Source organism: Cotesia typhae, unplaced genomic scaffold (assembly GCF_013202065.1).
Source record: "Cotesia typhae breed Kobodo isofemale line unplaced genomic scaffold, CoteBio_Ctyphae scaffold_152, whole genome shotgun sequence".
Lineage (NCBI taxonomy): Eukaryota > Metazoa > Arthropoda > Insecta > Hymenoptera > Braconidae > Cotesia > Cotesia typhae.
This window is the reverse complement of record NW_027423776.1, coordinates 4,695,682-4,720,949: the sequence shown is the minus strand read 5'-3', so window position 1 is coordinate 4,720,949 and position 25,268 is coordinate 4,695,682. Positions and strand designations below refer to the sequence as shown.

The following is a 25,268-nucleotide window of genomic DNA, read 5'->3' as shown; positions in this document are numbered from 1 at the left end:
AAATGTATATCATAAATCAGCGAGAAGCTCCGCATCGTTCGCACTAGTCGCGAGCGTATAAGTGCCAAATAAATTTATATTTATATTAATATTAATATTTAATATGGACCAAGAAATTTTAGTTTTATTTTCAAATTATCAAAGTAAAAAATTTTTTAAATTAATTTTTTTGGTAAACGGGATTAAAAAAGAAAAGATGATAGGTGATATGGTTTATCGTTATTGTTTTTATTGAATAAATATGCACATATATTAACCATATATGTACAAACGGAAGGACAAACAGTGATCATTGATCATATATAAATATCAAACAAATATAAAAATAAATACAACGAATCTCTGGTTATAAAAAAAAAATATATATTTTAATTGAATTTTAATTCGAATCCTGATAATTTTTCATGGGAGGGAGAAATCACAGTTTTACTTTTAATTAATAAATTTTTATTATTATCTGACAATAAAACGGGCCCGGATTATTTTGTCGAGTTATAGGAGGGTGGGAGAGATTAATAGAGAAAGAGAAGTAATTTATTCGCTCTGATGTTTTATTATTATTATTATTATTATTATTAATTAATAATCATCTGCGGAATAAAATATCTTCTCATTCTACTGTCAATATAGAGCCTGGAGAAAGATTTATTTTATTTAATCCTGACGGCAAAAATTAGGTTTGATTTATGATTTATGACTCTAGTTAGATTTCATATTATTGTCAATATTTATTATTTATTATTATATTAATAATACTAAAGTTTAGTATTATTATATTATATTATTGAGCTAGATGGATTAAAATGATGGATTAATTAGATATTCTAGAGAGTTAGTGAATAAACTTTCTGGCTTACCTTCATCATGAGGAGAAGAGTATTCAAAACGATGAGAATCATGATGAAATATTCAAATGGCGTTGACACTACTATTTTCCATATTTTGTACTTTACACTATTCCGCTTGTTCGGCATATACCTCTCGAGAGGTCTCGCTCCTATTGTAAAATCTATACACGATTTCTGTAAATTTATTTTACTGGTTAGTGATTAATCAAATTATTTTGAATTTTTAAATTATTGACTTCAATTTTTGAAGTAAAAAGTCAATAATTCGCATTAGTAATGCAGTAATGTTAAATTGGCAAATTTTTTTTTTTTATTTTTCCTAAAGACTTATACATTACACACATTTTCAAATTCAATGGAGGAAAAAAAATTTTTATTCATCCGTTTGGCATTAGTAATGTGAATTTAAAAAACTTTTGTGAAAATAAAGAAGAAATACCTGATTTTTATCAATTTCACCATCCTGCAATTCAGCCTCACCTTGCTCTTGAAAAGTAATAATAATTAAAGCGACGAATATGTTTACGAAGAAGAATGGAAATACGATGAAGTATACAATGTAAAATATGGACATTTCGATACGGAAATTATGAATAGGACCTTCGTCCTCGTGAGTTGCTGCCATAGAATGTTGAAGAATTTGCGGCCAACCTTCGCCGGTCTGCACGGCAAATAGCGTCAACATCGCGGCCATTACGTTGTCATAATGAAAACTTTGTGGCTGCCATATTCGTTTTCTCGCTTGAGGCAGTGATGAGTCCTCCTCGAAGACAAAATACTCACCCCTGTTGTAAGGTATTAATCAAGTTAGTATGTATTATTAATTTTATTAAAGGTACTCGTAAGTAATGAGGTCTAGAGTAAAAAAAAAAAAATATTCATAAATTTTGATATTGATCATTATTTAAAGATGTTTTTTAATAAAATATTAACAAAAAGCATATGAAACCTTAGAAAGCTACAAATTCAGATCAAGACACTTCCAATTTTATTAATTTTATCTAACGAAGCTCATTTCATCAAATACGTCAAAAAAAAATTTTTTTTTTAATCTCTTAATTATGTAGATGATTTATAATATTAATTTTTTAATATTAAAGCCTTTATAATCCTTTAACTTGACTCGATATTATCATCACAACTTTATGGCGACCATTTTGGTGATTTATTTTAAATTGACATTAAAAATTTTTATCTAAATTCACTAAAAGTACAAAAAGAATTTTGAAAAAACTTGTAATAATCGTTGTAAAATTTTAAATAAACATGTTATTTTATTGCACACCTCATAAGCGAAGCAGATGAGGTTGTGCTCTACAATCGCCTTACAAAAATCAAGCGATTTTTTTAACTAAAATTGTCTTTATTTATTTTTTATCGCAATTGTAGAGCAATATTTATACATAAATGTCATGGAAAAACAATAGTTTCAACGCTTATGACATTTTGCTTTTTAAATAAATAAAAAAAAAATTATTCTGTGGACGTCCGGCTGTCAAATGTATGTATAAAAATTTGCGTGGTCACAATAACTGCCGAAAAACTTAACTGATCAAGTCCATTTTTTTTATACGCTTCAGTATGATCTAAAACTAAGTCCTTTCAAAGATCACGGTCTAATTCAGTGTAGTTAATTTATAATTAGCGAAAAATTTTTAAGTATTTTTTTCGAATTACTAAATAATTATAGAATTTTTTGTATTTTATTTTAATCAATTCTATTATGGAAAATGAGATTACGAGGCGTGTAATTTTGGATGCTCCAAACTTTTTATTTTTATGGTAAAATTCACCTTTTTTCGTAAATATTTAAAAAGAAGAGAACTTATATAACGATAAATGTCAAATTTCAATGTTTAAGTTTATTATTTTCATCTAGGCCTCATGACTCGCCGGTACTTTAATTTAATGTAAAATAAAATGCTGAAAAAAAATACATACTGGCAATCTTCTTTGGTACGTTTACTTTCGTCGCTACAGTAGAAAAATTTACCATTGAACAACTGTACCGCTATGACGGCAAAGATGAATTGAAACAATATATACACGATGAGAATGTTAATGACGTTTTTTAAACTGTTAACGACACAATCAAACACTGCTTTAAGTTTCGGGACACGTTTTATTGTTTTTAATGGTCTTAATACTCGCAATACACGAAGTGACTTAATAGTTGATAAATTTTGGCCCGCGGATTTACCCGATAGCTCAAAACCCATTGAAACTCCAGCACATATTACAACCACTGCGTCCATAATATTCCAGAACTCGCGTAAATACGAGCCGGGATGGAGTATGATACCCAGATCAATAACCTTGAGTATCATCTCTATCGTAAAGACGCCCGTGAATGCATAATCAAAGTAATTTAATACTGTGTTACGTGGCGAGTTTTCATCAACTGGGTCCTCTGTCGCGAGTGCTATACTTGACAAACATATCACGACCATTATGAAAAAATCAAAGTACCGAAGATTAACGACCCAATGGGCACCTCTCCTTACACTGAAATATAAGAATTAAACATGTTTATAAAATTCTTTGGACACTTTCTGGAGAAGAAATCTGCAAAATTGGGCACCATTTTTAAAATAAATTCATTGAAAGGTTTATTCCTATTTTTACTGCCTTTAAAGGCAATTATCGAACCGACTTGTGATACTGAAATTCTTGAACTAGATCTATAGACTTAAAGCTTGTAAGCATCCGCGAAGCGAAAAAGATCTTTTGTTTTACTGTAAATTGTTCGGCAAGAACCACTTGCATAGAAATGTATAAATTGCAGTTTTGTTGGTAATATTTATATCAAATTGCCCCAAGTATTGTAATGTTTTATTCAATAAAAATAAATTGCACTACTCTGTGCTGATATTGATAGTACCATATTTACTGTTAAAAAAAAGAAGTTATTTTTTACTAAAATGTATTGGAAGCAAATTACTAGATTTACAAAATTTTTTATGCTGTAAGGGATCAAAATTCATAAAATTCATAAAATCTTTGAAATAATTTTTTTACTATAACTATTGGAATTACCATTAATAAGGTCACGATTTTCTATGCGTGCACCGATATACAGAATTGGCAAAGTCATCAACAAATATGCTATTGATATTGACATTTTTAGAAGACCAGCAGATAAAATAAAAAGTGACGCAAAAAGGGTGATTCTAAAATAACAACATTCAAGGTATACAAATAGTGATTATAAGTTATCAAATTGTGATTATAGACTATCATACATATTATGTTTTTCTTTTCCTTCAAATTTTTTTATAAACTTTTTTTTTTTCTTTAAAATTTAAAAATCTTTTTTAATTTGTTAAATTTCTTAAGTATATCTTCTCTTTGCAAATGCTATGCATTGTATAAAATCAGTAATACTAAACATTCTACACATAAAAATATAATCATACTGTTGTAAATTGCCGAAGGCGTTTCTTAAAATAAAAATAACATTTTTTTACGGTGACTTATTTTACCGGATTTCTCCTCCTAAAGAAAATAATAAATTATGGTATATTCAATAAAAAAAATTAAAAAAATAAAAATCTTATAACTAACAAGATTTAAGTTTGAAAGCCTTTAACCCCAGTAATCCTTAGCATACAGAGGATTAACCCAAAATAATAAACAACGATAGTATAAATATATATTTACGGGTTTGTCGGAGATAATATAAACATGGAGGAGTATGGCAGCATTGGTTTTGGTCCCGTGTCTTCGTCGTCCTCCTGTTTTTTCTCTTCGGACGCCTGTTTCTCTCCTTTACCACTTCTGCAGAAAAAGTAAATAGTTATAGATGTTATTTGATGGAATAAAATAAATAATTTCTATTGCCTAAATATTAAGCCTCGAGGGCTGGCAAATAGCGTTTTATTATATTTGATATTTATTTAATATATTTTTACGACGAAATTAAAGAGTTATACATACAAATTTTGCGACGAACTAGGCGGCGATATTTCAATTTTTGGGCCTGCGCCGTCAGGCATTTGCAGCGCCTCCATTTCCTTTTCGAGTTCCTGCATTTGTTTCTCCTTGTCCTCTTCCTCTTGACCCTCTTCGGCGGCTGTTAACTCTTGTGCGTTCGCCAAATTATCGACAGCGATAGCCAAGAATACGTTGAGCAGGGTGTAGTTACCGAAGAGCACGAGGACGATGAAATACAGGGAGTAAATCATCCCACCTCCTTTGTGGCCACCCTGAGATTCGATTCCTTGATACATTACCTCATTCCAGTCCTCTCCGGTCAAGATCTGTGCAATAATTTTTGATAAATGATTAATAATTGGTTAAAAAAAAATTTACTTAATTGAAGAGAAAAATTTTGAAAGAAGATAATCATTTTGAAAAAATTTAGTACCTTGTAAGTAAAATTAATTTTTTTTAATTAATTTTAAAATTTATGTATTTAAGTATGTACGGAAAAAAATTTACATTTACATTAATTATTATAAAAATAATTATAGTTTTATTATACACAGTAAAAAATTTTGCGTCGTTGCGTTAAAAAATTTTGTGTTAAATATTTAACACTTTTATGTGTAAATTTAACATTTATTGTGTTAAATATTTAACACAAAATTTTTTTACTGTGTAATTATATTTACAAAAAAAAACTGTTAAACTGTTAGGAAAGAAAATTAATGTAATTATAGAAAATTTATAAAAATTCACATTTTTTGTAATGTAAAATTGATATTTTCAAGTAAACAATTTTTATAATTTAAAAATTATATTTTTAAAAATTTTAATTTTACAGAAATGCTTTGACAGAAGTCAAATTAATAATTCAACTAAGGTTTTTGTAATTTTGACAGGATTTTTTTTTTTAAGAATTGAATACTAATTAGAAATGAGTAATACAAAATAAAATACTCACTTGGAAGACAGTTAGCAGCGCAATGGGAAAAGTATTGAAATTGGTCGGCGGTGTCCCCGTGGGAAAGTTAAATTGTCCGCCAAATAGTTGCATGCCGAGTAAGGCGAATATGAGGATGAACAGGAAGAGAAGGAACAGAAGGGAAATGATGCTGCGCATCGAGTTGAGCAGCGATATTACGAGGTTCCTCAGACTCGCCCAGTATTTAGTGACTTTGAATATCCTAAGGAGTCGAAGGGCACGCAGGACGGAAAGACCGAATGAGCCGGACTTTACCGCCGACCAAATTACTTCAAATATCGAGCCGCAGATTACCACGCAGTCGAATCTATTGAAACTCGATTCGAAGTATATGCGTGGTCCCAGGGCGTACACTTTTATGAACATCTCGCACATGAACAGCCCCAGAAATACGAACTCTGTGTGATCTGCAATTAATGATTAAAAGGGTAATTATTATTTTTATTTTTAAATCTGTAGAGCCAAAAGGCCGTTTAAAAAAAAATTTTTTTCTCCACTTTTATCAACTTCAAAATGTGTAACGAAGAAATCTGTGGGAAAAAAATAAAAAAAAAATTCTTAAAGCCGAAATGCGTTCATGAAAAAAATTTTTATTTATATTTTCTAACTGTTTTAAAAATTGAACGTTTTTAACTTATGGCTATGAAAAATAAAAATTTTTAATTATTCAAAAAATTGTTGAAGGCTGCTGGATTTTTGTGAACAAAGTTTTTCCTTTAATTTAGACGTTTTGGTATCTCAGGAGTCTTTTTTTTTTTTTTAATTTTCAATTACTGTCGCTAAAAGTTCAAGCCTTTTAATATTTAATATGCTTTTTTGGCTTTAAGAATTTTATTTTTTTTTTTTTAAATAAAAAGAATTTTTCATACGCCTTTTTGGCATTAGTTATACAATTTATGAAAAAAAAAAAAAAAAAAAAAAAACATTAAATAAATAAATAAAAGGAAAACTTACAAAGAAAATCACTAAGCCACTGTGGTTGATCGTAGTGTTCAACAGCAACGCACACTGTGTTGAAAAACACAAGGACAATGACAAACCAGTAGAATGACTGCGTTTTAACAGTGTGCCGTATCCAAAACCTAAATCTCTTCTCAGCACGCCAGAATTGAAGGCAAGCGCCCTGGTTCTTGACCCTCGACCTGAGATACGAAGCTCTCGAGAACCCTACAAAAGCATGCACTTCATTTTTAGTCGTTCATCCATCGAACGTGCCACGTAGCTAGATTCTTTATTATTATTTTATTTAATATTAATTTTTAAATAAACCAAATTTTAGCTCGCTAAATTTCGCCACCATACGATTTATTTTATTGCTTGATTTATTTTTATTTTTTATCAATAAGAAAAAAACAAGTTTCTTTGAAAGTTTAAGCAATGCGAAAGAAGAAAACTGGTAGAAGAATTTTATTCTCTCTTGATAATTATCAAAATATAATTCACACAGAAAATATAAGATAAATTTGAATTAAGAACGCTTTTGTCTTCAAAAATTTGTTTTTGGACTCAGAAAATAACTTGTTAAATTTATGCTAAAAATTTTCTATGCTACCGTCGGTAATCGGTAGTCTCTCATTAGACGGTAGTTCGTAGTTTGAGTTTAAAAACAGCAAAGTAAGTTCGAGTTGCCATGAGCCGCAGTGGCGAAACTGGTACCGCGCCAGAACGGTTTGTAGACTGTAAACTGCTAACATCTACTTCCCTATGCCATATAGAAGCCCTATGGCATAGGAGCTCTGGGGCTGAACGGCCGCAGTCCCAGGGAAGGCGGTGGACCAGTCTAATGCCGAGGGGATGGCGATCTCTCTGTGCTTCCTTAGTATTAATTAGAATACTAAGAGTAATATTAATCCAGAGCACCAAGTTAGAAGTTTGAAGTGTAAATGCACGTTTGAATGGAAACATGTAGAGATTTCTGTCCCATTGAGCCCCCGGCAATCTGGAGTTCTCGGTTCGAACCCGAGCTGCGGTAAATTTTTTTTTTTTTTTTTTTTTTTTATTATTACTATTAATTTTTTTTTTAATTATTAATATTATTGATTTTTTTAATTATTAAAATAAATTTTTTTTTAATGAAGCAAAAAAATTATTTTAATTAAAAAGTACATTAATGTTCTGATTTATTAATTTCAAAGAAATTAAAATATCTCTTAGATAAATCGCATAGAAAAATTTTATTTCTGAGTCCAAAATATCTAATGTTATTCTCTCTTGATAATTGTCAAAATATAATTCACACAGAAAATATAAGATTAATTCGAATCAAGAAAATTTTTGTTTTCAAAAATTTGTTTTTGGACTCAAGAAATTATTTTTCTTAATTCAAAGAATTTTTTAAATTAACAATATCAAAAAAATTGAATTAAAAAAATAGCTTGTTAAATTTATACTAAAAATTTTCCGTGTTACCGTCGGTAATCGGTAGTCTCTCATTACACGGTAGTTTGTAATTTGAGTTTAAGAATAGCAAAGTAAGTTTGAGTTGCCATGAGCCGCAGTGGTGAAACTGGTAACGCATCAGAACGGTTTTAGACTGTAAACTGCTAACATCTCTTTCCCTATGCCATATAGAAGCCCTATGGCATAGGAGCTCTGGGGCTGAACGGCCGCAGTCCCGGGGAAGGCAGTGGACCAGTTTAATGTCGAGGGGATGGCGATCTCTCTGTGCTTCCTTAGTAATAATTAAAATATTAAGAGTAATACTAAGCCACCACCTTGTTTGAAGTTTGAAGTGTAAATGCTCGTTTGAATGGAAACATATAGAGGTTGCTGTCTCATTGCCAGTCCGGTAATCTGGAGTTCTCGGTTCGAACCCGAGCTGCGGTAAATTTGTTTTTTATTTATTACTATTAATTTTTTTTTAATTACTAATGTTATTGATTTTTTTAATTATTAAAATAAATTTTTTTTTTAAGAAGCAAAAAATTATTTTAATCGAAAAGTACATTAATGTTCATTTAAAAATTTAATTTCTGAGTCCGAAATATTTTATGTTTAATTGGAAAAATAAAAAAAAATATTTATTAAAAAGTAATTTTACGTTGTTTAATTATTTTAAACTTTTGAATAAAAATTTTCAATATCTAGAAAATAATTTTCTTGATTCAATATATTATTTTTTTCTGTGAACATCATAAATCATTATTATTATATTTGATTAGTAAACTCTTCTATCAGTAAAGAAATGAATGAATGAAATTGAAATGTAGGTTTAGTAACGACTTTACTGGCTTCATTTGGCGTTATCGCATCACTTGGCTCAAATATAATAGAAAGATTAAAGCTAAGCAAGTGTAACTTTAAAACTGACGCCCCGTAAAGCCGCAAAAGAGCTTCTACGGCAGACTTTATGGAAATTATTTTTCTTTAATTTTTCTAGATCAACAAAAGTTAAAAAAAAATTTTTTCATTAAATTCTATTTTTAAAAATTTAATTTTAAGAATTATGAAATGTTTAAGATTAAGATTTTTATAGTTTTAAGTTGATTATTAAAATAGTTAATTATTAAAATTACATTGCTAGTCAACTTAAACACGGCTAATCTATTATTGAGTTCTACAAAGCGGGATCTACATTCGCTAATACAAATCCATTTAATTAATTAATACAAGAAAAAAAAGTAACAAATGCTGAACGCGCTTAATATAAACTATGGATTTTATTTATAACGAAGCTTTTTACGGGGAAGTAATTTATGTAGTTAAAACTTGCTAGCTACGTAAGTATTCAATTAATTAGAAATAGTAATTAATTAGTAAGTAGTAATTAATAATTAATCAATCCACTTTGACAACGCTAGTTCACTAAGTCGCTAATAACAATAATAATAATAAAACTAATTTATCTATCTAAGTATTCGCTAGTTCAATTACACTTTAGTGTCTTTAAAGTTCTAACTTCAGCGTTGCCCCATAAATGTCTGCCATCGTGTCTAAACCATTAAAAGTATACAAGTACATGATAAAAATACTCGCAGCATTTTATATTTTTATAAAAATATTAGTTCTTTTTTTTTTTTTTTACCGGGAAAAATATGAAAAAAAATAATTGGAATCAAAATTTTATATTTCTGTTTAACAAATGTGAAATTTAAAAATTACTGACTGTTTTAAAAAATTTTTCAAAGCTAATTTATAAAAATTGTTAAAAATTCTATTGAATGATTAAAAAAATTTCTAAATCTATGGAAAAAATTAACTAATTTTAATAAATAAATAACCAAATTTAGTTTTCTAAAAAATAAGAACTGTTTCATTACATTACTATGTTAAAAATATGATAAAGTATGCAAAAGATTTTCTGAAAAAAAAAAATTAAATAAAAAAACAGTTTTTTATCTAAGAATAATTAAATTAATCTAGTTTTAATAAAATTAGTAATTGCAATAGTAAAAACTATTAATTTTCAAAAATTAGAGCGCTACTTCTGTGTAATTTCTAAAGAAAAAAATTGTTCGATAAATCTAAACTAAAAAATTTGAAAAATAATGTCGAAAATTTTAGTCAGTAATTTTTAAAATTACGTTTACAGCTGTCCTATTTAATTTCAGAATACAGTAAATGATATTTTTTAATTTTCCTCATAAAAAAAAATGTTTACAATCTAAACTGATAAAAAATTTGATTTATGTAGAGAAGATATTTAGACAAAAAGTTTTTAGAGAAAAAAACTCCAAATTGTTTACTTAAATTAATAAAAAATACAAAAAACAAGTTGAAAAATTTTAGTCACTTTTTTTTTTTAAATGGGACAACTGCTTAATCTCTTGAACAAAAATATTGAATTAAAAATTAAAAATTGATGCCACGAGTATTTAATAAAAAAATAAATGAATTAAATGTCTGAACAGGCAAGTAGAAGCATAACCCTATAATTGAAAGGAAATAAAATATTAATATTATTCGATGCGTAAAATCAAGAGCTTTTAATAAAACAGTAATCAATAATACGGCTTATTATTAATTACCCTGCTGTCTGTAATCAATAGATATATTTAATATAAAAATGACAAATACGAAGATTCAATTATTATTAATTATTAATAATTATATTCATGTGTTTGAATGTTTTGAAAACGAGCAACAATGAAAATTTAAATTACATTATATTTTCATCTCACGTCTCTATGTAATACATTACGTTCAAAATTTCATGTAATCGGCATTCACCATTTAATATATATACATACACTTATAAGTATATGTATATATTTTAAATTAAATGATATCTAACTACTGGACACGTTAAACTCTATAGTCGTAGCTGTATCGTTAATGCCAATCAATTGTATGCTGCGATTAAATTTCATACGGTTACATTATTTGCTGCAATAATCACAATAAGAACAAGTTAATTATGTGTTACACTGTAAAATTTTTTTTTTTAATTCATATTCATAAAAATAAAAAAATTGAATTTTTTTTTTTAAAATAATTTCGCAATTTTTTTTTATTGAAAAAAATGTTGCAATTTTTTCAAAAATTGAAAATTTGACAAAAATATTTTAATTATTTTTTTTTTTACAGTGCAATGATTAAAAAAAATTATGTATGAATATGTATAATTACCATACGCATTACTTTGTATTACTTTACTGTTTATACAACAAATTATAATAAAAATGTTTATCAAACCCAAATAAATAATACATTTCGACAAAAAATAAATTATTAGCCGTTACTGTTTTACGTAGGCATTAATAGTGTAGTTACCTTTCAGTTTTTTCTTAGGCTCTGAAACAAGAGGAGCATCTGATAGCGTGTGTTTAGAATGTTCATTGATAATAGTGGAGGGGTTTGTAATAACAACAACATTAAAAAAAATTTTTAAAAACAAAAGTGTTTTAAAAATAAAAAAGTTGTTTCTGTTTAAAAATTAATAAACTTGTTATTTTTACTTGTAACTCCTGGTGTGCGTACTTTTATTTTGTCCGTAGTAGAAAAATATGTTAAATTTTAGTTTGCAATGGCAACGCGTACGGTTTTTGTTTTTGTCAGAGAAAAATTTTGTAAATTTTTAATGAGATAAAAAAGAAGAAAATGATAAATTTTGAAATTAAGATTCAGATTTAGATTGAAAGATAAAATATTCGAGAAATAGATAATGAAGGAAGGTATTGGGAAAAAAAGTCTTGAGAAAATACAACTCACCATCGCCCTGATCGTCCTCATTATCTTCCTCCTCCGTGTCTGTGCTTTTGCTTTTCCCGAGATTTTTTAACTTTTTTCTTTGTGCTTTTATGGCTCTTCTCCTCGCTGAAGATAATTAATACTATTTTTTAGTATTTAACTACAACTTTTCCCAAAGGAATAGGTACTAGTTTATTTTTAAAAGTTTTTTTGTCATTTACTTTTATTAAAATAAAATTATTTTGTTTTATTCCTTCATTTCTTTTTAAATATAAAGTGGTAATTTTTTTTAATTACACGGAAAATAATTGTACGTAAAAATTACAGAAATGGTTTTGTAAAAATTACACGACACGTTAAATTTGAATTTTTTTTCTTGGTAATTTAACTTTTTTTTTGCCAGCCAAGTTTACTTTTTTCCATGTAAAATTTACATTTTTTCTTGTGTAAAATTGACATTTTCAACTCAACAGTTTTAAGAATATAAAATAACAGTTTAAAAATTTAATAGATTTTTCTGTAATTCTTTCATGACTTTTTTTCCGTAAAATAGAAATTGTTTTTTTTAAGTGAAATCTTTAAAAAATACCTTCAATTATGTGCATCTTTTCTTCTTCTGTAGTTCTTTCTTCAGCAAGAATAACTTCCTCTGTAAAATAAACTATTCGAATGAACAATTGATCTCACAAAGAAAAAATTAACAAAACAAAGTACAAAATTATTAAATAAAATTAATACAATCAACAAGTAATTGAGCATTTTAACAAATTACAAGTTAGCATTTACATTTATTAATTAAAATTTTTACTACCTGCTTTGCAGATCCATTCGACGTAGCCATTAAGCTCTCGCTCTAGCTGCTGATGTCTACGCATTTTTAGAAACGACTGCCGATTTTCCACTTTTTCTCTTTCCTTAGCAAACTCTCTACAAAGCCGTACAAAATTACAGGAAATTTCAAAGGGTTAAGCTATCAAATTATTATTTAATTAAATTTTTTTATTCACACTTAACATGTCACATCCGTTCAAGTTTCGAAAGTCGCAATTTACTTTTTTAAGGCGTTAATCTGATTGGCGACAAAAGCTCACTTAATCTCTGATAAGTTAAATTATTTTTAAATTAATATCTTTTTACAAATTTATTTAATTTTTATTTTAGTAATTTAAAAAAAAAACATCAAAAGACAGAAAATCAATAATAATAAATTATCAAGTAAAAAAAGTGAACCTTCAATGAAGTATTTTCATTGAAAATTTCCTTTAATTTTCCGTAATATAAAAACTGAATAAAGAATTATAATTAAAAATAAATTCTTGTATGAAGATACTAAAAGAATTTTTTTCTTCTTTCAAGAAAATTCCAATGAAGCAGAAAATTGTGAATAAAAAAATTTATAATTACAAACGTCGATATTAAAAATATATATTGGAATAACTACTAGGATTTATCTGGATGAATATTAATAATCAAAAATAATAATAATAAATAATTATCGAGCTAATTAATACCAAAATTGAAATTCTTATATTTGGCATACTTGGATTTAGGCGCAGTGTAAAAAAGAATATGGATAAGTTAAAAACAAATAAAAAAAATGAACAACTAAATAAATAAATAAATAAATCATAAAAAAAATAAATAAATAAATAAAAAACCTGCTTGTGTGATCCACTTTAAGTATGAATTGAAAGCTGTTGTGAATAGTTTCTTTGTCCTTGCTTTCCGATACGCCGTTCGTCTTTCGACTCGGGTTCTTTCATTAGAAAACTCTCTGACAGCAGAAATAAGAAGAATAAAGAAAAGAAAATGAAAATAAAAATGAAGTGATAAGTGTAGGGTGTCTTGTTTATTAATTTTTCGAGTTTGGTTCTAGTCCAAGATACGCTGGATAGTTTTCTCTATAAAAAGACTAGGCGAGAGTCTTCTTGTGTTACGGGATCTCGGTGACATAAGTTGTGTTGGATTAAATTCAATTAAATATAAAATTAAAAAGGAGAAAAGAATTGGATGACAAAGAGATGGATTAAGTTGAGTTATCTTAAAAATTTAATTTTGTTGTTACTCACCCGCTCAACACTCCGAGAACTAGATTCAGCATAAAGAAAGACCCGAGGACTATCAACGGTATAAAGTATACCCAATTGAAATAGCTACCAAGAGCATCATTCGTCTGAAAAATTTGGTCGAAATAATTGTAGTAATTTGTTTTGTTATTTAAGATTGATAATTTAGACACTCAAGACACCAGTTTTGTGATAGAAGACATGAAGTGATGGAAGAGAAGACAAAAGCTTTGATTTTTTGCGTGGAAAATTTTTTTAAACAGGATTTTATCGACTTTTTTTTCAATGTGAAAAGCTAGGGTTCGAGCCCTGGTAAAGTGAATTAAAAATTTTTTTTCTTCCTGTTTAAAAAATTTTGTTTAATAAAGTTTACATACAAAATAGACTGAAAAAAATTATTTATGATTGCGATAAAAAAGGAGTAAAATTATTTCAAAGAACATGGATACAGTTTTTTTTTTGTTCTATTCATTTAATTCTAGAATAATTTTTTACAGTGATATTTTTTTGAATTTTTAGTCTGTAAAAAAAAAGTATTTCAAAAATAAAACAATAAAAAATGTATGCAAGTGCATTTGATGCTTGCAAAATATAAACTCCATGTTCTTTGATGAAACTTGACTGGTTCTCAAGCTGTCACAACAAGTTAATAATCAAATATTATTTAAGTTCAAAAACGAGGGTTGAAACTGACAGTGTCATACTGAGCAATGCCAATATATACATCAGTGTTAGTATCCCCAAGAACCAATAAAAATGCTTCTTGTTTCTTACTGATTTATTATTTATCTCGGAAATTATTTTGGGAGAGTTAAAAGTACAGACAGCACATTATATTGACTCGAATGATACTTCACTATTTTATCATATCAATATCAATAGTAATGTAGTGAAGTAGTGAATTAATAATAATTTGGTTGAATGGAAACAAAAATAAAAATAACGATGGTTAAAATTCAGGATGTAAAGACCAAACCAATCATATGTTTATAGTTTTACTCAATTAATCTACATTGATTCTTGGCAATATTTTTTTGACTTCATCGGGTATCTTAAATATAAGTCAAATATTTAGTCCCAATGTATTTGGAGCAAAAGTTTTCAGAAATAATAATAAACTATAAACCTTGCAGTCACTATGAGACTGCCGTGACTTGTGAACTATATTAAATAATGAATTTTGTTAAATTTTACTGTACTTTCTTAAATATTGACGTTTTTAAAGATATAAGCTCATTCTAATGTTACACTCATCAAGAGCTTTCATTAGAGTACCCACATGCATTTTGATATATTTGTCATATATACATATATATAATATATATAAATATATGAAAAATTGATGTAGGTACTCAAATGAAAGGTCTCGATGAGTGCAATGTCGGACTGAGCTTAAATCTTTAAAAATGTCAATAGTTCACAAGATACAAGGTCATTTCTTAATTATGTATCTAGAGATAGAGCATTTTCAAATGCAGTCTATCTAAATACTCATCATCATAAATTGACTATCGGTGAGAATGATATGAAACCTTGAAAAGGCACAAATTTAAATCAAGACCATTGCAATAACACTAAATTTTACTAAAAAAAAGCCGATTTTATCATATGACCATCCTGGACACAAAATTTTTCTTATTCTCTTAATAAAGTAGATATATTGAGACTATGTGGTTAACTTATATTAAAGATACTTGGATGATGTTAAAATAATACTGCCGATTCGTTGTAATGATTGAATAGAAAGTATGAACACATGGTTGGTTAGATATTTATTACCAAAATTTTTATCATAATTGAAGATAATTAGATCTGATAATATTGAGTTAAAATGACATTTATAAACATGGAAACACAAAAACTGAGGTAAAGATTTTGGAAAGAAAGACAGTTAATTTTAACCAATTTTACACGATTAAACAATTAACACATAAAGCTTCAATAAATATTGTATAAAAATAATAAAAGGCCAAAATTAACGGATTAGATTGATCAGATGTGACTATATAATTAAATTTGGAAAACACTCAGATGAAAAGTCAAAAGATAAAACATTTAGTAAATCACACAGTTGGTAAAATTTTGAAAAAGCATTTTAATTAATTATAATTACTTGATAGTCAATAATTATTATTATAATTATTAACGAGTAATTAATTATAATTAATATTTAGATGTTATATATTAAAACAAAAATGAGGGGATTGAAAGTGATTAACACTGAGGAACATATCTCTTATCGTTACCCAGTACAATATGGCAGTCCAGCCCTCCATAGTGATACACTGGAAGACGGTGAGCATGGCGAAGCCGATGTTATCGAAGCTGGTGATACCGCCGTTCGGTCCATCCCAATTATCTCGACACACTGACACATTCGCGTCACACACGTGCGAACCTGCCGGTGCGTCTGGCTTGTAATCTGTATTACACGGGCTAGGTAGATCACCTTCCTTCACTATTTTACCTGTAATTATTTGTTACTTCATTAGTCGGTACAAATTCATTATATTTATTACATTAGATTTTAGCGAAAGTAATTTTATTATTTTTATAAATGATTTGGTAATTAAATTTATTTTGACATTCCCTTAGTAAGTGCCCCGAGCACTCAAAATTTTTATGTAATTTAATAAAATTGCTTTCAAGTTAATTTTGTTGTTTTCCGTAAATTTAATTTACCCGAAAATTACCTTAATGAAACTTAGATTGTAAGTTAATTAAGGGCAAATATTGTATTAAAATATAATTTTTCAAATTTTTAAATGTCAAAAATATTTTAGAGAAAAAAATAATTCAAAATTTGGAGATTATTTAAATAATAAATTAAATTATCAATTATTTTTACAATCGAAGTTTTACTTTTATAATTGATTTTTTTAAGACAATTAATTTTTGATAATTGTATAAATTTTTTTTTTTAATATATTAAAAATATAACGAAAAAAATAATACTGTAAAAATTTAAGCTGTTAATATGAAATTGCAGAACCATAAAAAAATTCAAACGTCAAAAAATCAAATTTTTGAAACAGATCAACCGTTAAAGCATGATTATAAGGAAACGGCTTGTCGGACGAAAATTTTCAATTAGATTTTTTTTATAGAGCGTTCAATTTCTTTCAAAAATTTCTATTTCAAATTTTTCCGTTAAATGGTTTCGAAGTTTAATAACGAAAACTGAATAATATTTTTAGTACATTTTTAGAAAATAAATAAAATATCTGATTATTTTGGCCCACGTTAATTATTACTAGAATTTAATTTGCCCGCAAGCGCGCGCCTGACTATAGACTTTGCATATATTTTCATGCTTATGATATATTTGACCAATCATGTTACAAATAGTTTGTAATGCATATTTTTCATCTTAATTTTATTATAAGATAATGTACAATTTTTTTATAATTAGTAATTCTGACTTTTTACACCTGTAAAATTGAAAGAAAACTATGAATAAAAGGTTAATTTATTTAAAAAAAAAAAAAAAAAAAAAAAAACATACTGGGATCTTCAATACTGTAGCACGTTTTGTGCAAAGTACCCGAATAAAACTCGAGTCCAATGATGGCAAATATCACGATAGCGAAGAGTACCAGCAAACCAATCTGTAGCAACGGTGCCATGGCTTTGATGATAGACTTGAGCACCACCTGGAGACCTGTGAAAAGCAATTACCCGTGGGAATACATTGACAGTCAAATGGTCAAAAAAAAATTTGAATCCACCATAAACCAATACAGTGTGAAAATAATAATAAGCTATCTTGCACAGTACAAGAGTGTTTGTTATTTTTCATTCTATAATTATCCTCTAATATAATAATAATAATGATAACAAAACAAAAGTGAACTGTTGTAAATAACAAATAACAAAAAAGGTGGTTCTACTTTTTACACAAAGGACAGTTGGCTATTGTTAAATTGGCACACTACTCACTTGGGATGCCGGAGACTAGTTTGAGCGGTCGCAACACGCGTATTGCACGCAACGTACGTAGATCCATGTCCAAACTCACACCTTGCGGGAACACCGTGATGAACCTGCCCCAAACATACACACACCCCACCGTACTTTACTACCTACTACTCTATTACACTAATTTTGCTAATTAATTACTTAAGCTACATTTAATCTATTATCTATTGCTTATAGCTTCACTATGTATTACTAGTAGACTAAACTTCTTAATTAATCTAGTTTAGATGTAATCATCAGGATAAGGATCAAGGATTCTGTTGCTCTTTTATCATTGTTTATTCGATAATATTCCCACTAACTTTAAATTCTATTGGATTTTTTCTAGCCCAATTACTCACTTATTTTTGGTTATTTAGCCAACGAAGTAACGAGCTTTAATGATACTTAATTCTACCCATGGATGAATACATGAAAGATTTTTTGGTTCAGGTCAAAAATAGTTTGGTCTGGTAGAAATGAATTTTTTAAAAAACGACAAAATATAATAATAACAATAAGTACTTAATATTAACCCACTAGGTCTTTCGATCAAAATTTATTTTTGATATTGCTGGAGGGAATTCGATTCCTAGTTTAAATAATTATGCTGTTTGATTTTTAATAAGAACCTGAATGGAGAAAAATGATCATAAACTAAGATTTGGGTTAGAAAAATTGGAATCTTGTAAATTTTTTTGGGGATTTATAAATTTAGAGATTTATGAATTGGTTGAAAATTTTTATGGCGAACAGTTGATAAATTTATCTCTCCAAAATAAAAATTAAAAAAAAAATTTTGATTTGTTTGAAAATTGATAGCCAATCTCTTGAAGATACAAGGTAACATTGATTCAAGATATTATTTACTTGTTTCAAGAATTTCACAAGTCCTTCAATTTATGTTATTTTCTAACCACCAAAAATAATTTTTAAATTTGATAAAAAAAAAGTTCAAGTAAAAAATATGTTGTTTTTTTTTTCCAAAAGTCTTTTTTTGGGATTTATAATAAAGAAACTTATTTCTGAACCAAGAATGTAATATTATTAAAGAAAAAAAAAGTTATTGTTATTTTTCGATCAAAGTGTTTTTTAATGAAAATTTTAACTGTCTCTCACGAAAATAATAAATTCTTGATGAAAGATATAGAATTTTTTAAGTTAAAATAACAAGTTTAAAAACGAAAAATTCTTGAATCAAGAAATATTAAGATTTTCTCATTAAAATAATTGCTGATAAAAAGTATTTATCTTGGATTAAGTAATTTTGTTCAGCATATGAACAAAATACAGTCATAGTCGAATGAATATTTACAAGAATACTAATTTTTGGAGATTTATATAAAGAAAAATGCCCAAAAATAAGAATTTGGATCAGAAAAATTGTGAATTTTCGGGGATGTATAAAATTGAGTTTTTTCTGAGACCTTTAGTTTGTAAATCTTGAATATTTGATCAATCAAACCCATTAGCAGACTAGAACCATTAATTTCTTCCAGAACAGGTTCACAACCCTCATAAAAAAAAATCAATTCCCATTAGTATAAACTAGACTATTCTATTTGAATAATATTCTAAAGTAAAATGACGGATCTAACACAGTGATTAAGTTCAAAGATATGATATGGAGGTATATGTAAAAAAAGGAATTAATAATAAATTATTTGTAAAAAGCGACCGGCAGATGAAAATTAACATCGTACATTACTGTGGCGATGGATGAATATTACTCAACACTACATCGGCTTGTTACCATCCAGATAAAGCAGCCGATTGAAGAAAACAGATCCTATATGCCCAGTGTAGCATATGAAATATGAAAAATATATAATAAAAATAAAAATATGATGTAGCAGCGAAAGAGCGACAAAGAATATAGAAGTAGACTGAATTGTAGCTTACAAAGTAGAGCTTCATTCTTATCAATGTATAGCCGGATTGAACATAATAATAATCTATTTTTCAGTACTGGTGGCTAAAGATAGTCCCCGCTAAAGATAGGTAGAGACACCTTGCTTGATTGTATTACTATTACAGGCCAATATACCGAGTAAAGCTGCGTGTCGTCTCACCGTATTTCTTGTGCTCTAATACATCAGCGCTGCTTTCGTGTCATGTTATTATTTGTTCTTAAATAGATGGATTATATTTATAAAAAGCCTCTACTGGAAATCTATCGCTTCCAGTACTTATTTAACGCCTGCTATTTTATTTCAAAACTACACCGTTTTTTTATTTTTTAGTTATTATTCATTATTTTTCTAGTTAATAAGTGTACGGTGGTAACTATTGGAATCATTTATCAGCTATTGATTTTTTTTTAATTTTATTTTTTATTGATCCAAGCTACCGAATTCTCTTTGACAATAACGACAGTTATTATTTATGGTAAGAAATAACACTAATTCCTTGCGAGGGAGGTTGATGCATGACACACATATCGATCAATGATGACCGACGTTTTTTATCCCTGACTATTCAAGCTCAAACTGAAAATTTAATGTTTCATTTCCTTTTAAGAATTTTTTAAGATGGTTTTATAATTGATGACTAATTTTTAAGTCTGATGTCACGAATTTCCAATTTTATGATAAAATAGGTTGAAATTAGTTGACAAAGCTTCAAATTTTTAGTAAAATCATCAAAAAATTAAAAAATTAATTAAAAAATGAAAATTTTGAAGGGAAAAAATTATTTTAAAGAATTTTGATGTGAGAGAAAAAGTTATTAACAATTGAAATTATTTTTCTAACATTTGGTGAAATAAAGAAAAATTTTTTTTTGCTTAAAAATTGTTTATTCTATATTAATGAAATTTTTTGGAACTTTTTTTCCATAAAAAAGAATTTTAAATGTATTTTATATAAAAAAAAAATTATTGAAATTTTCTGTGATTTTAATATATTTTTAATTATTTCAGAAAAACTCAAAAACATTTAAAATTTAGTCTGATTGATCTTGAATTAAGTTCAAAAATTTTTGAATCAAGTTAAATTTACTCAAGTCTAAAAAATTTTCTTAGTTCGAGAATTTCATTACTTGATTGAAGCTGGCCTAATTCTTTAAAATAATTCTTTAAATTACGTTAATTGTTGTGGTAGTGTAGATCTTAAAAAATCAAAATACAATAAATATTCTGAAGTTTTGGAAGCTGTTTTTAGTCATAATGATATTTAATGAATAATAAAAGCAGAAAAAATGTATAATGAAAGAATCATTTAAAGGTAACGTGTAACATAATTCCAAAAGTCCGAGGGTGTTATGTTGTTGTTAAAAAAAGTTAAAACTTTAGATTTCAACGTGATTCAATTGCGTAATATTTTAATGTCAGTAATGTTAGCAGACGTTATTGTAACCGTTGTACATCCATCAGAGAGTTTATTTAATTAACTTTAATAAATTTGTATAAATCAATTTGCGTAATTACGAGTTAGCACTTGTCATTCAACTTTGAACTTATTAGTTAATATTATCAGTTTTCACGAGTTTATTCAATTATTTACGTCGTAATTTTATTTTCTTAGTATTTTTTTTTTTTTTTTTTTTTTTTTTTTTTTTTCCCATAAAACCAAAGTCGTTCTTTATTTATTTTTAACTTTTAATAAAATAATTTATTAAAATAAAATTAATTATTTTTAATAAAACAAAAATACAATTTTTCAATTATTTTAGGAATAATTTTATATAAATTTTGTATAAAAATTAAAATGTGAAAAAAATTTATACAGCAATAAATAAAATCTTTGAAGCAATAAAATCGTGTAACAAAATTTTAATTTTGAACCGTATTATAAAAATATTTCTATGTTTAAATTTAGATAAAAATCAAAATATTCATTTATATTACTCGAGTTTTTTAAATTCAACCTAAACATAAGTAAATTAGTCTCGCCCTTACTTTTCCTTGAATTCAGGAATAAAAAAATGATTGAATTAGTCAGAGGCAAAAAACATTCAAAAATTACCTTAACCCTTGAACAAAAAAAATCAATAGCAGTCTAACTAATTTAGTACTAAAGAAACAAGATAATATTAATAGACAGTACTTATATTTATACGACTGAGTCGTCTCATCTATATTTTAACGACAAAGTATAATCTACATATTTATTTTTAGCGTTTAATTTATGAACAAAACATCGACAGTCGACTATTGTTTAATTATTATTTTTTCTATGTTGATTATTAATTATGACAATTTAAACTAAATAATGGACACGCACCATTGAAATAATTACATAAAAAAATGAAGTATTTAATTTGTCCTATTATGATAAATTAATTTATAATTTATTACTAAGTAAACAAGACTAAGATACATAAGACTCAGTTAATAAATGAAACTAGTTTGTACAACAAATATAAGTTAGTTCAATTAATAATTAAAAATGAACAAAGTTCTATTGACGATACGAGTAGCTATTAAACAATTTAAGAGCCTATTTTTGTTATTAAACACTTAAACACTTTATTTTATTTATCGCATTAAGAGCAAAGTTACTTTAATAAATTAATTGAGTTAAGCTCAAAACAAGTGTTTTATAGAGTCTAGTGGTAGTTTATTGCTCGACTCACTTGGAATTTTTGATACCAGCTTTAGTGGTCTGAGAACCCTGAAGGAACGGAGCATACGCAGGTCGACGTCCACATTTGTTTCAGCGAACACGGTCATCGACCTAATCCAAGCATCATTCTAAAATTCTATTCCCTCACGTAATAACCGTATTTTTAATTTTATTTTTTTTTATCTGCGAGGAGACGAAGGAGAGACAGGAGCCCCGGATAGTTTGGACATTTTGATTGAGTGGTTTTTTGAGATTTCTTATGGCTATTTGTTCAACTCGGGATAGTTTTGGGCTTATCTCTTAGTTTACTTTTTTAAATGAGGATAAAAGGTTACCTTATTTTAGATAAACATATTTTTAGACTGTAAACATTTTATAGCTTTTTTTTTATTTTAAATTTGAATAAAATGAGACGTAACTTTTGTGAAATGATTTGAAAATTTTTTTAAATAAATGTAAATTTAAAATTTATTTCAAGAACGAAAAATAAAAAATTTTCTTTCTATTTATTTTAAATTTTTTGGATTTTTCACGTCAAAAGTTTAAAATTTCAACAATTTTTTTACAATAAAAATTTTGAAGCATAGAATTTTTGATTAAAAAAATTTAATAAATTTTAACTATTCAAAATTAAGAATTGCCATTTTTTTTATTTTATAAACAAAAATATTCGATTGTTTATTATAAAAAACAATAAAATAATAAAAATTATAATTATTTAAAAAAGGAAAAAAAAAAATTACTACTTTAAAAAATATTGTCTCATTTTACTTAAAAATTATAAAAAATTATTATGTTTACGATCTAGTAATTTCCTTAAATAATTAATAATCAATACTTCAATTAAAATTTTGAATTGATTAAAAGAAAATGAGGTTTTTAAATTGGACGGAGTATTTATTTACTTATACCACTTGGTTCCTCAGACTGTAGGAAGTAAATTTTATTTTAATAATTAAAAAATCAGAGAAAAAATGTTATTTACTGAGAAATTATAGTTAATAAGTAGTTAATTGATTTTAAAAATGAAAAAGATTCTTTTAATAATATTCTTTTAAAAGAAAATGAAAAAAATCTTTTCTCTGATCGGTGATTCGAAAAAAAAAGTAAGTAAAAAAAAAAATAAAAAGGCAATGAACTCACCCAGTGACGACGACAAAAAAATCCATGATGTTCCAGATGTTCCTGAGATAAGAGCCGCGGTGCAGAACAAACCCTAGGGCCAGGATCTTGAGACTCGCTTCGACACAGAAAATTCCGAGGAAGTATATCTCCGTCGACTCGAGCTTTTGGGCCAGGATGGTCTTGTCGTGCTTGGGCAGATGTTCCTCGAGGGCGAGCACCACGCAGTTGGCGATGATGGTTAGAAGGACGGCGTACTCGAAGGGCGGCCACTCGATTATGAAACGGGTGTGCTTACGTATGCAGTTGTCCTCCGAAAGGATAAACAACGATGAGGGTCCCTTGGAACCCCCGCCAGCCGCCCCTCCTCCTTGATCCCGGCCTGCCGGCATGACCACCAGACCAGGTGACTGAAAACAATCATAAATTTTTTTTTTATTAAGGTAGTTTACTCACGATATCTAATTTGTGCAATTTCTTTCCTTTTCACTCGCTAGTGCTGCCTTTCTCACAGATTATCTCTTATTCGCTTTTACTGATGGTTATTTTTGTTAAACTAGCCAGTTTATTAATAATTTATAAAAAATTACATGGTCAAAATTTTCAAAATTTCTTTGTTATTTTAAGTACAATATTCTAACAGGTATCAGTTTTTTTAAACGATCGTAAAATCTTTTCAATGCAATAATCATAAATATTTGTGATTTTCTCATTCTCCATCCATACTGCCTGTGCTAAAATGTCATTTTTAATTACAATTATCTAATTTCTGATACGGTCAATTGATTTCAAATTTCAACATCACATTAATGCGTATTCTATTGCCCATATTCGAAAACTTTTTAAAATTTTGCATTTTCGGGTGAACGACCTCAAATATTAAATTAAGTCGTTGATTTTAAAAATCAGTGATTTAATTTTGATTGAAGTGAATTTCTAATTAAAAATAAAAAAATTCATTATTATTTTAATTATGATTAATGTTATTATTAACCGTAAAAAAAAAAATCAAAACAAATTTCTTTTTATTTTAGTATACTTAACACCTTAGATTTAACTTTCTTTTAAAGAAAAAATTCAACGACCATGCGTCCTCTGTCAGAAATGTTTAACACTAACGTTGGCTAAAAACATTATACATGAACATGTGTGACCATATTAGGCCATATCAAACTATACCATAAATTTTTTTCACGGATATTATTATTATTATTATTATTATTATTATTATTATCTGCGAAAAAAACGTTAAATAAGGATCAAGAAAAAGAATTTTATTCAAGAACTCAATTTTCTTATAAGGAGCTAATTCAGCGATCATATACCGTCTACCGAGAACATTTGACACTACATTTGATCAAAAAATTATACATAAGCATATATAACTATATTAGGCTTGATATAGAGCCATGTGCAATCTAATATGTCCATAAGTGTCCTGATGTGGCCAATTTTTATGCCAGGCCATATGTGGGTACATTAAAGCATATTAAAAATTATATATGGATCTATTAAACTACATCAGGAAATTTTTTCACGAATATTATTATAATCATTACTTTTATTATATAACTGTTAATCTATGGTTTGAATATGCATTATAACTATCAATAATAAAATTATTATTGTTATGATTATGAAACTATAGAATACATATTTGCTCGGAGAAGTTTAC

At 27.2% G+C, this 25,268-nt stretch overlaps 1 protein-coding gene across 1 annotated transcript in view; it reads right to left on the bottom strand.

Annotated features, from left to right (window-relative positions):
- Nucleotides 1-25,268, bottom strand: part of Cac (calcium voltage-gated channel subunit cacophony) — a 155,536-nt gene that overhangs the window by 25,847 nt on the left and 104,421 nt on the right. The window contains exons 4-18 of the mRNA XM_074255876.1: nucleotides 23,615-24,003; nucleotides 17,889-17,992; nucleotides 17,455-17,610; nucleotides 16,196-16,416; nucleotides 13,953-14,056; nucleotides 12,695-12,810; nucleotides 12,473-12,532; nucleotides 11,905-12,009; nucleotides 6,709-6,921; nucleotides 5,734-6,161; nucleotides 4,785-5,107; nucleotides 4,509-4,625; nucleotides 2,790-3,353; nucleotides 1,288-1,633; nucleotides 858-1,022 (exon numbers count right to left, since the gene is read on the bottom strand). Of these exons, the coding sequence (XP_074111977.1) occupies nucleotides 858-1,022; nucleotides 1,288-1,633; nucleotides 2,790-3,353; nucleotides 4,509-4,625; nucleotides 4,785-5,107; nucleotides 5,734-6,161; nucleotides 6,709-6,921; nucleotides 11,905-12,009; nucleotides 12,473-12,532; nucleotides 12,695-12,810; nucleotides 13,953-14,056; nucleotides 16,196-16,416; nucleotides 17,455-17,610; nucleotides 17,889-17,992; nucleotides 23,615-24,003 (3,411 nt within the window). The remainder of the gene's footprint in view (nucleotides 1-857; nucleotides 1,023-1,287; nucleotides 1,634-2,789; nucleotides 3,354-4,508; nucleotides 4,626-4,784; nucleotides 5,108-5,733; nucleotides 6,162-6,708; nucleotides 6,922-11,904; nucleotides 12,010-12,472; nucleotides 12,533-12,694; nucleotides 12,811-13,952; nucleotides 14,057-16,195; nucleotides 16,417-17,454; nucleotides 17,611-17,888; nucleotides 17,993-23,614; nucleotides 24,004-25,268) is intronic.